The following is a 14,647-nucleotide window of genomic DNA, read 5'->3' on the forward strand; positions in this document are numbered from 1 at the left end:
TTTTGAGGGATCTGTACTTTACTCGAGTATCATTTTTGGGGAGTACTCATGACTTTACTCAAGTACATTTGAGAGGCAAATATTGTACTCTTTACTCCAATACATTTCTATCCATAACCGTGAGTACCCGAGTAAAAAAAAAAAAAGAAACATCTCGGAAACCCTCAATTTGTTGTTTCCCTCTCAAACGTGATTGGATTGTGCAGGCGCCACTGATTGGGACAGCCTATCAGCAATCACTTTCAGCTTTCCGCCAAAGTCAACTCCATGGTCAGATTTTATATTACACATTAATGTAAGCCAAGCATTTAGTTTGATGTTCTTGAGTATGTGGTGTGTTTAACACAGTCAGGTTCAAATGTTTCAGTGGCGTAGCCACGAGGGATTTCTGATTTCTTAAAAAAAAAACTTTAGGAGGCAAAATATATTTTTACTGATTATGTGAATTACACTGCGCAAACCAAAGTAGGCTACTACCCAGCGAATGAAGAAGGGTTGGCGCTCAGTCTCCACAGTACATAAAATATTAATTTTGTTTTATTTTATTTTTCGGGTTTGCATTTATGAGGAAAAAACAATGTTATGGACGTGTTCTCCGTTACGGACGTGAGCGCTCTGAAAGCGGCATAAAAAATGCTTTAAAACTTTCACAGAGAACTCAAACAGAAAACACAAAACCTTTCTTTAACCTGAATTTCGTTTTGCATTAATTGTATCTTAATTTTAATCAATGTTTCATCAACCAATTGCCTGGGTTTAATAAATAAGAAGTAAATAGCAGACGATAGATAAGAAACGGAGGCGCCGGCACGTGAACTGGATCTCGTCTCATAAATGAACCGAAACTCAGTGTATAAGGTAGCCTACTTGCCTCTCACAGACATGTCTACTTTTAAACAGAAAAATTCAAAACGAAAGAAAACAGACTACAGATTGCTCTCTGCTTATGTAATCCGTATGAAATGTGCATTTCCCTCTGGCGCGTTCACTACTGAAGATCGCGAGTCAGCATCGTCAACTTCATCTAGCCGACACTGACAAAGAAAACACTTGTTTATTAACAAGTGTTTATTAATAAACAATTAAAATATCTCCTTGCTATATTTTACATATTCATAATCATTCCTTTTGCCGGTTCTTTGTGACAGCTTTTAGGTGCTTTATTGGCAGCGCCACCCTTACATGTGGTGTGTGTGTGTGTGTGTGTGTGTGTTGTCCCCGCATTTAAAGATGGGACCCCCCAAAAATTTAATTAAATTAAATAAAGCAACATGGTAAAAAGATGAAAATGACTTGATTTTACTTTCAATTCCTTTTACATTCTCCAAGGTATTAACATTAACATTTTTCATAACTCCATGTAGGACGTTTCTGTGCATAAATGTAAGCACTGTGGCAGTAGATTAGTAATGCAATATTTAGAAAATCTACTCTTGATACTCAAGTACTTTTAAAAACAAGTACTTTAGTACTTTTACTTAAGTAGACATCTGAATGTAGTACTTTTACTTGTACTTGAGCAAAATTTAGCAAGGGGTATCTGTACTTTTACTCAAGTAACAAAGCTCTGTACTCTGTCCGCCTCTGATTGAAAAACAGATGACTGTCATTGTAACATTTTTATGCGATTGACAATGTGATCGAGGTAATGTGATGTGAGATCTCTTGATGAAACCATCTGACTCCTTTCATTATAGTTGTTATACTAAATCAGATTTCTCTGAAAAAAAACCTGTTGGTTAGACACGTCAATGACTCGATGCATGTAGACCTGAAAGCTTCTCAGATTGCTCTGCACGTGTTTTATTCAATAAATATATCGGCATTCGCGTCGTCAATAGATTCAGACATGACAATCACAATACATGTAAACTGGGACAAAAGTGTGTGTAATGTGGGGCAGTTGGACACACTGCTATGAAGGATGTTGGAGTTGCCAGCAGATGGGTGTTAAGTAATCGGGCGTGATTCATTATCTTCACATGTTGTTTGCCATCTCTTGAGAAATATCGTGGAAAAGCTGTATCCTCATTTACAACACAATTCACATATTTAGATCAAGACGTGTTTCCTGTGACATGCATTATGAACTGGTTTAGCTGAATGGATTATTATGTTCATGCATACACATATTATAGGGTTAGTTCACCCAAAAATGAAAATGATGTCATTAATGACTCGCCCTCTTGTCGTCCCAAGCCCGTCAGACCTCCGTTCATCTTCGGAACACAGTTTAAGATATTTTCGATTTAGTCCGAGAGCTTTCTGTCCCTCCATTGAAAATGTATGTACGGTATACTGTCCTTGTCCAGAAAGGAAATAAAGACATCATCAAAGTAGTCCATGTGACATCAGTCATTAATGACATCATTTTCATTTTTGGGTGAACTAGCCCTTTAATATGTTTCATGTGTACGATGTAAAGTTGTGGCTTAGTGAAATATGTGTCATGCTGAAATGAAAGTCATGAACCACATGAACACTATAATATGTCTGGAGGTATTTAAGGTCTGTAATGACATTGTGGAAAATGTGCTCTTAACCGTTAATTGTAATCTATCATTTGTGCTTCCTTTGTCCCCACCTAAGGACGTAATTCTGCAAACAATTCCAGAGAAGATTAGATCTAATTATATCAGCGGCACTTAAGAGGAGCTTCGTTAAGATAATTACAACCTTTTCATTACAAGAATGCTGTCTAATACGTTGCCAGCTAAACTCACAGTTTTGAGGCCAACACATTTACCCAGTTTTGGTCATTTGTTTGTGTTTAGTGAGACTGAGGAAGATAGATCATTAAATTTTTTCAAACGATTACATTTTACATTTTTTTTGTCATTTTTGCAAACTCAAGTAGTGTGCGGGATATATAGTACATTATAGTCTAGTACATTTTTTTTGTCTTAAAAATGCCAAAATAAGTCCATTGTGTCCCTTGCTTTACAATATTAAAGCATTTTGTCATATATTATATTATATTATCAATAATTGTTATTATTCAAATAATGTATAAACATTTTTAATAGTTATTTTTTAATTATATTTTAAAATATTCATTTTATTTATTTATCTATTTAATATTATATTATGACTTTACTTTTATCTTATGACTTCATTACTCAGAGATCCAGTCATTTGACCATGTGTGCACTGAAGGCCTGTGTAAAAGCTAAAAAGATCATTGTTATAGTCAGTATCAGTGGCTATGTACGTGTTATGTAACTGTAAAAGTGTTATTTTGTGAATTCAGCCTATTAAGTAACTTGGCTTTTATTTAGAGAAGACAAAATGGCCTAGATTTCACAGAAGTGACAGATGATGCTAGAAAGAGACTTCACTCCAGGCGGCCAACTGTGCCGGGCCTATACTGATCTTGGACAACAAACGCATCTCTGTTCCTAGAATCTTTCCTCGTCAAGGCCAAGAGAGAGGCAAACCAGCTGGCTCAATACAAAGATGGAAAAAAGGAAAACTGAATAATGTCTCATTCCAAGATATATGTTTAAAGTCCCCCTGTGGTGAAAATCAAGCTTTTAATGTTGTTTATGTGTCTATGTGGTGTTTTTAATATGCTTTAAGACAAACCATGTGTAAATTCATAAGTCGACACCATTGCTGAGTATTTTCTCCCTAACACTGCAGTGAACCAAAGGCAGTCTCAAAAACACGGTTTGAAATCGCTGGTGTTTCTGACGTCACAAACGACCTTGTAACCAATCAGATCAACGTGTGATCGTCAACCAGTGGATCTCTGAGCTGAGTGAGTGAGTGGAGGCGGGGGTTGTATTCTAAATGAGGCAAGGGTGTCGAGTTACATTCAAGCTATTTTAAGGCATGACGATTTTTTTTCAAAGAAAAACATTTAAATATGTCATTTTGGTGATCAAAGATTAGTTTAAAAGGGATAACATTATTGACTACAGGGGGACTTTAACTTTGAAAAAGCCATATTTGTATACCATACTGATTACCATGTTCATGGCAGGGCTGTAGTACTCGAGTCCGGACTCGAGACCGTTTTTCTATGGTCTCGGACTTGTCTCGGACTCGCTGGTATTCGGACTCGGACTTGTCTCGGTCTCGGCCACTGGTCTTGCCAAATATGTAGTCCAGGTGTCTTTATTATGTTCCCAGTAATGTATTATTGTAGTATGGACCCGCAGAAAACCTCCACAGATTACCGCAGATTGTAGTGCCAGTCATTGACAAGTACGACCTGCGCGTGTGTGATTTATTTTCTACTATTTGCTACTGCAATACCGGCGCATTGCTGAAATACCAGATCTGTCTATTCACTGCCGTTCATAATTATGAAATTGCTATATGGACTAGTGACTGTGAATATTAAAGACTGCTATCAAATCTGATTGTTCAGCGAGTCTCTGCAAGTGAGTGCCGTAGGTTCATGTAGCTACTAGCTGCTACACACAAGTACACATTTATCTTCAGCATTTCATCGTCAGATACACTCAGAAACCCGTCAAAATAAAAGTTCGGTTTAACGTGAAGAAATTACCACAGATATATTTTACTGGAGTGAAGCTATATTGTAATTTAGTTAGTACTAATACTTAGCAGTGGTAATAAAAGTAGGTTGATGTTGTTTGTATCAGTTTTAACACTGCTATTATGAGGTATCACCATATGTCATCATTCTTTTTTCTTTAGATTAAAGATGATATCAAGGGGAATGTCTATAGGCCTACTTAAAAATCCTGGGTGTTGTGACACTGTTTTTGCTTTTAGATCAACAAATAATAACCCAAAATGATTGTCTTGATAATGTCATGCATAAGACTTTTTTCCTGTCCTGAACCTTTTTGGACTCGGTCTTGTCTTGGATTCTAACCTCTTTGGACTTGGTATTGACTTGGACTCGACTAGTCATGGTCTTGGACTCGACAAAGGTGGTCTTGACTACAGCCCTAGTTCATGGTATTCAAAGGGATTGCAAGTTCATCCAAAAATGATTTCATTATTATTTACTAGCCTCAAGTTGTTTCAAAACCAATGACATGCATTGAAGCAAAAGCAGTTTCTCAGAATGACAGCTTCAGTCACTATTTAGTTTTGCTGTGCAGTGAAAAGATTCAATGAAAGGGAAATGGCGACTGATGCTGCCGGTCCCTAAAATGATGTGAAGAATTGGGACGCAAAAATGTTTTTCCATCATACTATTTTTAGGGAATGGATTTAGTGCAACCCATGGCCTATTAAAGAACAAAAGTATGTGACAGGGCAGACGTGGCCTAATGGTTAGAGAGTCAGGCTGGTAACCCGAAGGTTGCAGATTTGAATCTCAATATCGGTCGGAAACAACTGAATATTAGCAAGGCACCTAAACCCCAATCGCTCCCCGGGCGCCACAGCAAAAATGGCTGCCCACTTCTCCAAGTGTGTGTGTCCACGGTTTGAAGTGTGTGTGTGTTCACTACTCACTGCTCCTAATGTGTGTGAACTATCTTGGATGGGTTAAAGGCAGAGGACCAAGTATGTGTTACCATACTTGGCCTTCACATGGCACTTTCATATTTAATTTAATTTCATTAACTGTGTCTACGCTGCAGGTATTCAGATGCATTTGGTTTGATTCATTCTGGAAACCTTATACGAGCTATTTATCCGTGCACCCTATTCATCTTTAAATTATGACTAATTATAATAACTGAGTTAATTAGTGCATGATGAAAAGTGTTGGCATTTGTCACAGTAAAGGTGTAAAGCTTAAATATTTCCATAAATGGGTCACAGGTCTGTTCTGGTTGCAGGAAGAAAACTAAAGCAAATAATAAAGTAAAGCAATCCATCGATGAGATCAAGTAGTTTTAAGCATTGCATTATAAATACAGTACATAATCAAGTCAAGTACTGTTTTTACTATAGTGCATGAAAGGCTGGACAACATAGCGAAGGGAATTTGTACTGGGCTGAAAGTAGGTGGTGAAATTCATGTTTTCTTCCCTTTTATAAGCATAATGTGTGTTTTTGAAGTGGCTTCATCGGGCCCCTGGAGGTTTACATAATAGACTTATGCTTTAGCACTCAGACGCAGGGACAATGGGGGTAATTACGCTTCAAAAAAGAAAAAATACAACACCTCCACAATATTATTCATCTTTAATCTTTATACAAACATCAAGACAAGACAAACGCCGATTGCGGTTTTGCCACCGGCCTTGCATAATGAGTTTGTCTCAACTCCCATGATGCCCTGGGAGATTGACGCAAAAGGACAAAGCGCTAGACACGATTATTGTACTGAACAATTAAATAACGTGTGTTCTTGAAACATCACTCATGAACACTGACATTATTCTAAGATCATCTTTATTAAATAAATAAATAGTGGGTTCTGTCTGATAATAAGTTATGTCCATGGCATTGCAGAGCGTGCGCACAGTGAAATGTTGAACTACAGCATCGGATCATTTCACTCTGTAGCTCGTGTCCTTAAGCAGGAATGTTTTCACAGTTAAACGAAATCTGCTCTCAAGAGAGCTACATCCAACCACCCTGCCTTTCTAAAGCCTTCTTTCCTCAACTTTAACTCTTTCCCCGCCATTGACCAGTTTGTCCCGGGAATCTGGGTTTGGTAGGGGGCGCTGTTGCGCAACTTCTGAAATAGCACAGCATCTCCAAATCCAAAAAACAAGCGAAGAATATGATCTGTGTAAACCAGAACGAGCGGATAGAAGTCATTTACGTGATCATCAAACATAAACAAAATATAAATCAAAACTGAATATTGTTATCGAATGAAATGTCGAACCCATGAAGAGGAAACGACGGATGGACTTGATGGACTCGATCTACCGCATCTGTGTTTTGATTATCGATCCCGACAAAGTCTTTGACAAAAACGAGATTTTCTCCGCTTTTTGTTTCTGATCCACATTCAAGTGTGGATATATTTTCGTTAGTTTAAAAGCAGAGGCTCTGTTCTTTCTTTCTTTCAATATATTGAATGTTTATCCGTACAAGAAAATATTCTGGAGGCCGTGAAAGTTTTGTGAATGTGATTCGGGGCAACTTTTGTAGTCAACGCTGGCGGGGAAAGAGTTAATATCTCCGTTTGGCTTCAACAAAGCAAGATTTCTGCATTTAAAACACCTCAAATGAGACATTATCATCTTGATTTCATCATCGTCTCTGGTTCCAGCCCAGCTCAGTTCAGTCCTTTTGTAAAACTCATAATCCATTTCATCTCCTCCCGTCTTCAACACTCTCCCGTCCAGTCGTAAATAGTCCACATTCTCGTCTTTTCGAAGTATCCCAGTCTCTGTGCGCTCGTGTGGTTCAGTTGCATCTCTGCAACAGCATGTCGAGTGCGTAGTCCATGCGGGTGCGAAGGTCCGGTGAGCATCCCGACACGAGGAGCGTGCTGAGACGCAACGTGGTGGAAACACGGTCCTCGTTGATATACGTCAAGAGGTATTCTTCACTCTGATTGCACAGGATGATCTTGGTGTGATCGTGGTAGAAGTTGACCTGTGGGAATAGCATGAGTTTAGCAATCAAGTCAACATTATGTAGTCGGGGTGTCACAATATATCGCAATACAAAACTGCAACAACATGTATCGCGGATACTAGTGACAAAAGTATTGTGTATAGTTCACCCAAAATAAAATTTCTGTGTGAGGAAAATTTTTTTGTCAGTACTACATTAAACTACTATATATAATGTTCAATATAATGTATAATAATGCAAATTTGGGGTCCTGATAATGCCAAATGTCTGATGTTACCAGTAAAAAGTGTCCTACATTTTTTTAAAATATATCTAGTCAGTGAAAGAGTGCAAGAATATTCGTCTAAAATAATTCTGTTTTCTATGGAAGCTTGTTTCCGCCACTGAATAAAACAAATAAAAATAATAATTGCGACTTTTTATCTCACAATTGCGAGATATGAAGTCAGAATTGTGAGAAATAAAGTCGCAATTGCGAGAGAAAAAAAGACAGAATTGCGAATTTTATCTCACAATTCTAACATCTTTTCTCACAATTGTGAGATATAAACTCGCAATTGCGAGTTATCAGGCCAATTCTAAGAAAAAAAGACTAACTTTTTTCCCCTCAGAATAGTTTATATCTCACAATTCTGACTTTATAACACGCAATTTCGACTTTATATCAATCAATTCTGACTTTATTTCACGCAATTCTGACTATAACACGCAATTGCGACTTTATTTCACGCAATTCTGACTTTACAACACGCAATTGCGACTTTATATCAATAAATTCTGACTTTATATCTCGCAATTCTGACTTTATAACACGCAATTCTGACTATAACACGCAATTGTGACTTTATTTCACGCAATTCTGACTTTACAACACGCAATTGCGACTTTATATCAATAAATTCTGACTTTATATCTCGCAATTCTGACTTTATAACATGCAATTGCGATTTTATATCACGCAATTCTGACTTTATAGAATGAAAAATAAAAAAGGTAATTGCGACTTTTTATCTCACAATTCTGACTTTTTTTCTCACAATTGCGAGTTTACATCTCGCAATTCTGACTTTAATTTCTGTAAAGTTTTTTTCTCACGCAATTGTGAGAAAAAAAGTCAGAATTGTGAGATAAAAAGTCGCAATTACCTTTTTTATTTTTCATTCTGTGGCGGAAACAAGCTTCCATAGTTTTCAGCTTCAGAATCATGAATATTTTTATTCTGCTGTCACCATTTCATTTACACCCACAATGTAATACCAAATGTAGCATTTTAAGTTAACCTTTTACTACATGTCTTGGAGTATCGCAATAATATCGTATCGTGATATGTATCGAATCGTGACATGAGGGTATCGTTACATCCCTATTATGTAGATGTTCTTTCATTCTAGCAGAGCAAATATGAAGTTTTACCTGGAAAGTGCCATCGTTGAAGAGCATCATGAGTGCTCGATCCGATTTGAGCCACTGAAGAAGGTACAGTCTGGGTTTGCCTGCATCAGTTACGTTGGGTAAATCACCTCCCTGTTGAAGAGCAGCAAGTTATAATCAGAAAATCTGTGAATTATTGATAGACTTCCATTGCAACAGGTTTCCACCAAGCGAGGACACTTACATCCATCAAATTCTCCTCCATGTAGTGGGCGAAGTATTTTAAGATGGTGACCTGACCGACGAACTGCTCTGGGGCTTCAGTAGTGGGGAAGACCGAACATTGTCCCAGCTCTGCATAGTAATGCACCGTCCTGAAGGTTTAAAGACACGTTAGTCTTCATGATCTTTATCAGGAAAAGAGCTACAAAGACACTTGAGATGGGCAACGTACTTTTTGTCCGACAGAAGGCTCATGTGTGTGCCGTTGTTGAAGAGGACGCCAACTGTGTGATCCGACAACTGGTAGCCGAAGCCGTACTTGTTGGAATAGTCCACCCACTTCGTCACCCACTGGAAGCTGCCGTTCATGCTTTCTTTGGGAATGTTATTAGCTGTAAACAAGAGATTAAAAATGCATTATTAAAAGTGAAAGGTATAACTTTGACAAATTATTTTTCAATACATTTTTCAAAAATTATTTTAATGCTTTTTATTTTTTATTTACATTTATAACAAAACCCTCTGTATTTTTCAATGTTCTATAAATATTTTATTTTCAGATTTTTTTAATGCATTTTATTTAGTTTATTATTTAAAAAAAAGTTATTAAAAGTGAAACGACATGTATAACTGACATGGGAAAAAACTCAAACAAAAATTCAATTTATTATTTTATTTTCAGAATTTAAACTTTTTAAAATGTTAAAAAATTATTTTAATGCTTTTTATTTTTATTTACACTTATAACAAAACCCTCTGTATTTTTCAATGTTCTATAAATATTTTATTTTCAGATTTTTTTATGCATTTTATTTAGTTTATATTTTAAAAAAAAGTTATTAAAAGTGAAACGACATGTATAACTGACATGAAAAAAAAAAATTTTTTTTTTTAATTTTTATTATTTTATTTTCAGAATTTAAACTTTTTAAAATTTTCAAAATCCTTTTAATGCTTTTTATTTTTATCTAACAATATGTTTTATAAATATGCTTTATTTTCAGATTTTTTTTTACTTTATTATTAATAAATATTATTAATATTTGTATTAATGTGCCTTATATTATTATTAACTTTAACGTGGAATAAAAAAAATTCTAAACAAAACTGATTTCAATTAATATATATATATATTATTGTTATTTTTAAATATATATATTTATTTATTTTTTACCCTTTTTGTGCTTTTTAAATCTTACAATCCGTTTTATTTTTAAATGCATTTTTACTTTTTTATTAAGAATTGGTTATTAAAAGTGACTTTGCATTTGTAAATCGGTTCATGTCGGATACGCACCTTCCGGCATGTTCTCCAGACAGCCGCGCAATACTCGTGCAACAGTGTCCACAACGCTTCCCATTGTGCTGTCCTCAAGACCTGTGAACACAAAGCACCAAAACACATTAGATATCGCACTGACACATCCATTAACATCCTCACGTTGATAAAAATGTGCAAGTCTCTTACATTCGCTGCTGCTACTGCAGCTCCCCAGCGTTCCCCGCACGATCATCCGAATGCTGTCTCTAATGTGCTGCTTGCTGCTAGTGTCCTTCACTGCGGGAACAGCTGCTTTTCCAGCAGTTGTGATAGTGGGCTTAGTGTCCTGTGGGAAATATAGGAAAGGAATGTGCATGAGGTTAGGTTACAATCTTAAACTTTCTGCACAACTAAGAGAAGGACGAGGACGAAGGAGCTCACCTCAAGGGGTTTTCTGCAGGGTTGGGGGCTGAGTGAAGCTTTCCGGAGGTCAAGGCATAGTTTGTTTATGTCATCCTCTTCCTTGGTTGGTTTATCTACAAGAAGCGAGACGTGTATCAGTCTAATGATGTCATTTGGATAATCCACAAATGTGACCCTAGACCACAAAAACAGTCACAAGGGTACATTTTTTTTAAATTGAGTTGAATGAGCTGAATAAATAAGCTTTCCATCGATGTATGGTTTGTTAGGATATGACAATATTTGGCTGAGATACAACTAAATGTGAAACCATTTGAAAATCTGAGGGTGCAAAAAACACCCTCGCCTTTAAATTTGTCCATTTATGTTCGCGATTTTGCTGCATTCACTCACAAAAATATTTTTTATATACATTAACGGTAGGAAATTTTCAAAATATCTTCATGGAACGTGGATACTTAATATCCTAATGATTTTTGGCGATAATTTTGACCCATACAATGTATTGTTGGCTATTGCCACAGATACACCCTTGCGACTCGTGACTGGTTTTGTGGTCCAGGGTCACCAATGGTTTACTGTACACAAGCGCTTACTGTGAGTCTCCAAGTACTTGGCTTTGTCCTTCTTCCCACCGAACAGGGCGGCAGCAGCTTTCTTGAAGAAGCTCTTGGCAGGACTGGTGTGGTGGAGATCTGGGGCCGCGTGGCAGCAGCTCGAAGACAGTCTGTCTGGTGTGAAACCCTGATATAAGAGGGGAAAAAACAAGCTCAAACCACTGAATACTTCACTGCTGACATGTTTCGTTCGCACAAACGGACACACACCTGGCAGAAAAAGTCGTGGCGTAGAATATCATCGAGTTGTGGCCTTTCCACAGGGTTTTTGGCCAGCATATTGCTGATGAGATGCTTGGCTTGAGGCGACAAAGACGACGGCATGGAGTATCGCGCTTCACGAATGCACCGGTACGTTTCTTTAAGGTTTGTGGTTTCAAAAGGAGGTCTTCCCAAAAGCATGGTATACCTGTTGGGACACAAATCATCCATCATAAATAAACATCTGCATGACATTTACAAGAGTAACATCCTCCTTGTTAGAGGCGGACTTTGCAATTCAGAGCCAGATAAAAACATTGTATGCAATGCGACTGGAATTACTTTATTTTCTTAGTAGGTTGCAGCAAATTGTCCTAATGAGCCTATCATTGAGTCAAATGATTCAGTCAAATGATTCATTCAAAACAGCTGGATGAAGAAAATGAATGTCTTTATTAGCGAGTTGTTGAATCATTCATTCGAATCACTCATTAAACGCGGATTCATTCAGTAACGAAACATCACTGTGTTGCAGTGGATTTATGTAGTCTAAAATGTAGTCTAAATGTTAATTTCATGTTTTTGAACTGTTGTATGAAATCAATAACACATTGACAATTGTCCTGGTATTCGGTAAACAGCACTCTTGCTCATTCAGTATTGCTTAACTATATCCTATCATAAATATTAAAAACAAGAACTCATACAGTGACATTTTTTGCTCCATATCTTGATATTTTTATTCATTTTGGTGGCATTTTTGCCCCCAACCCCCTGTTAATTTCCGATATTATCTCTTTTTCGAGTGCAAACGGAGGCCCCATATCTTGAATTTTGGGGGCATTTTTATTATTTTGGTGGCCATTTTAAATATTAAAACAAGAACTCATACAGTGACTTTTTTTGCCCCATATCTTGAATTTTGGGGGCATTTTTATTAAATTTTAGTGGCATTTTTGGTGGCCATTTTAAATATTAAAACAAGAACTCATACAGTGACTTTTTTTGCCCCATATCTTGAATTTTGGGGGCATTTTTATTCATTTTGGTGGCATTTTTGCCCCCAACCCCCCGTTAATTTCCAATCTTCTCTCTTTTTCGAGTGCAACCTTCAGTTGCGAGGCCCGTTTAAAGTGAAACAGCGATGCTTTAGTACTCACATCACACAGCCGAGAGCCCAGACGTCAGATTCACAGCCGTGCCCTTGCTTGTTGAGGACTTCAGGCGACAGGTAGTTTGGCGTCCCGCATATTGTTCTCCTACGGTTCTCAACCGGCTCGAGCTTCGCAGCCAGACCGAAGTCTCCAACCTTGAGCTCCATTGATTCATTGATGAAAAAGTTACCTGGGAAAAGCAACAGAATCAGGTTACGAATGGGATTTCTGTATTGTTTGGGAATGATTGAATGCTCCAGGGGCTTACCTAGTTTAAGGTCTCTGTGCAGAATTTCTTGCTCGTGGAGATACTTTAACCCCGAGACGATCTGTCTCAGGTAGTACCGAACCTCTGGTTCTGTAAGCACCTTTCGGGCCTTGAGAATATGTGCTAGAGACTGAAGAACAACACAATACGTCAGCGCAACAATATTTCCTACAAGACCTATTATTAAAGCAAGACGTCAATAGCACTCACCCGTCTGCTGCAGTATTCAAGCAGGATGTAGATGTTATCTTTGTCCTCGAAGTGGTGGTAGAAGTGAACGATGTGTTTGTGATGCAGGGCTCTGTGCAATTCGATTTCTCGGTCGATCTGTCAATCAAACGGTTGCAAAAACTTAATTAGCGATTTAAGCAATGCAGCCAGCAGCAAATACGTGACGACAGGACAGCAAGTTACCTTTTCCCTTTGGTGAGGTTTGGAGACGCGCGTGTGTGGAATGATTTTGGCTGCATACATTTTCCCAGTGCTTAGATCTGTAAATTCATAGCATTTGGCAAAACCGCCCTGAAACAGAGAGAGAGAGAGAGAGAGAGAGAGAGAGAGAGAGAGAGAGAGAGAGAGAGAGGATGCATTAAAACAGCATTACATATCAGTATATTCAATTGTATATTCAAATCTCTTATTTACTCTTATGCATTACTAATTCATAAAATTAAACAAAACCCAAAATAAAATAGCTGATGCACTTTTAAATATTTAAAATATATCATGGTACTGATACCATGTTTTTTTGTACTATGGTATTTACATGGTGCTCCATTGTATTACTTTTTCATGTGTAAAATATTTACCTTGCCCAAAACTTTTCCTCTACAGTAACATTTCCCAGTGGTTGAATCCGTGATGATGCGTGACATTTCTTGCGTGGCATGAGCATTATTATTATCCTCTGCTTTCCCTCGTCTGCTCTCAGTGGGTCTGTGGTGTGTGTGTTCACACATCTTGCCGTTGTTCACAGGCTGATGATGGTGATGATGATGATGGTGGTGTGTTATAGTCCTGAGTATGTCCATGCTCGAGTCCGACTGGGAGAAATCATCACAGAGCTTCAGTCTTATACACGCGCGCGCGGAGGCTCCGCCCCCTTATTTTATTTCACTGGCGCGTCACGCGCGTTCACTGAGAGCGCTGGAATGAAGACGCGCGTCTCAAAGATGGAATATTTTATTCCTGCGATTAGATAGATCTGTAAATCACGATATTAACTTTTATTCAATTTAAATTAAATGTAGCCTATAACTTTCAATTGAAATAAAATGTAAAATATAATTAAACTAAATGTAGAATTTTAATTTATTATTATTATTGTTATTGTTTTAAGTAGTCAAAACACGCCTTTTATTTGTCAATTTTCTGTGTATCCTACAATATGTTTTATTTCCTTATTTTTTTTATGTATTTTATTTACTTCATTATTACAACATTCACTCTGTCCATGTATTCTGTATGTTATAATATTTTGTTTGAGCAGGACATGCATGGACATGTTTTAGAGACTATGGGTTAGAGTAAAGATCTCTAGCGCCACCATGTGATGCTTTACACTAGTTTTACTACGGATTTAGATGTGTGGTGCATGTATGACTCATACTGACACACACACACACACACTACTGTATGTCAAGCCGTTTTTTATGCACTG

At 37.3% G+C, this 14,647-nt stretch overlaps 1 protein-coding gene across 1 annotated transcript; it reads right to left on the reverse strand.

Annotated features, from left to right (window-relative positions):
* Positions 1 to 6,910: 6,910 nt before the first annotated feature.
* plk2a (polo-like kinase 2a (Drosophila)) lies at positions 6,911 to 14,051 on the reverse strand. Its single transcript, XM_056263141.1, has 14 exons — positions 13,797 to 14,051; positions 13,402 to 13,509; positions 13,198 to 13,314; positions 12,988 to 13,117; positions 12,726 to 12,909; positions 11,575 to 11,773; positions 11,344 to 11,491; positions 10,766 to 10,860; positions 10,532 to 10,670; positions 10,361 to 10,441; positions 9,296 to 9,455; positions 9,086 to 9,215; positions 8,884 to 8,994; positions 6,911 to 7,488 (listed from the first exon to the last, which is right to left on the reverse strand). Exons 1-14 carry the CDS (start codon positions 14,016 to 14,018, stop codon positions 7,297 to 7,299), a joined length of 2,016 nt encoding a protein of 671 aa, XP_056119116.1. The 5' UTR covers positions 14,019 to 14,051; the 3' UTR covers positions 6,911 to 7,296.
* Positions 14,052 to 14,647: the final 596 nt, after the last annotated feature.

Source organism: Rhinichthys klamathensis, unplaced genomic scaffold, assembly GCF_029890125.1.
Source record: "Rhinichthys klamathensis goyatoka isolate OS25496 unplaced genomic scaffold, OSU_Roscu_1.1 h1tg000200l_1, whole genome shotgun sequence".
Taxonomy (NCBI): domain Eukaryota; kingdom Metazoa; phylum Chordata; class Actinopteri; order Cypriniformes; family Leuciscidae; genus Rhinichthys; species Rhinichthys klamathensis.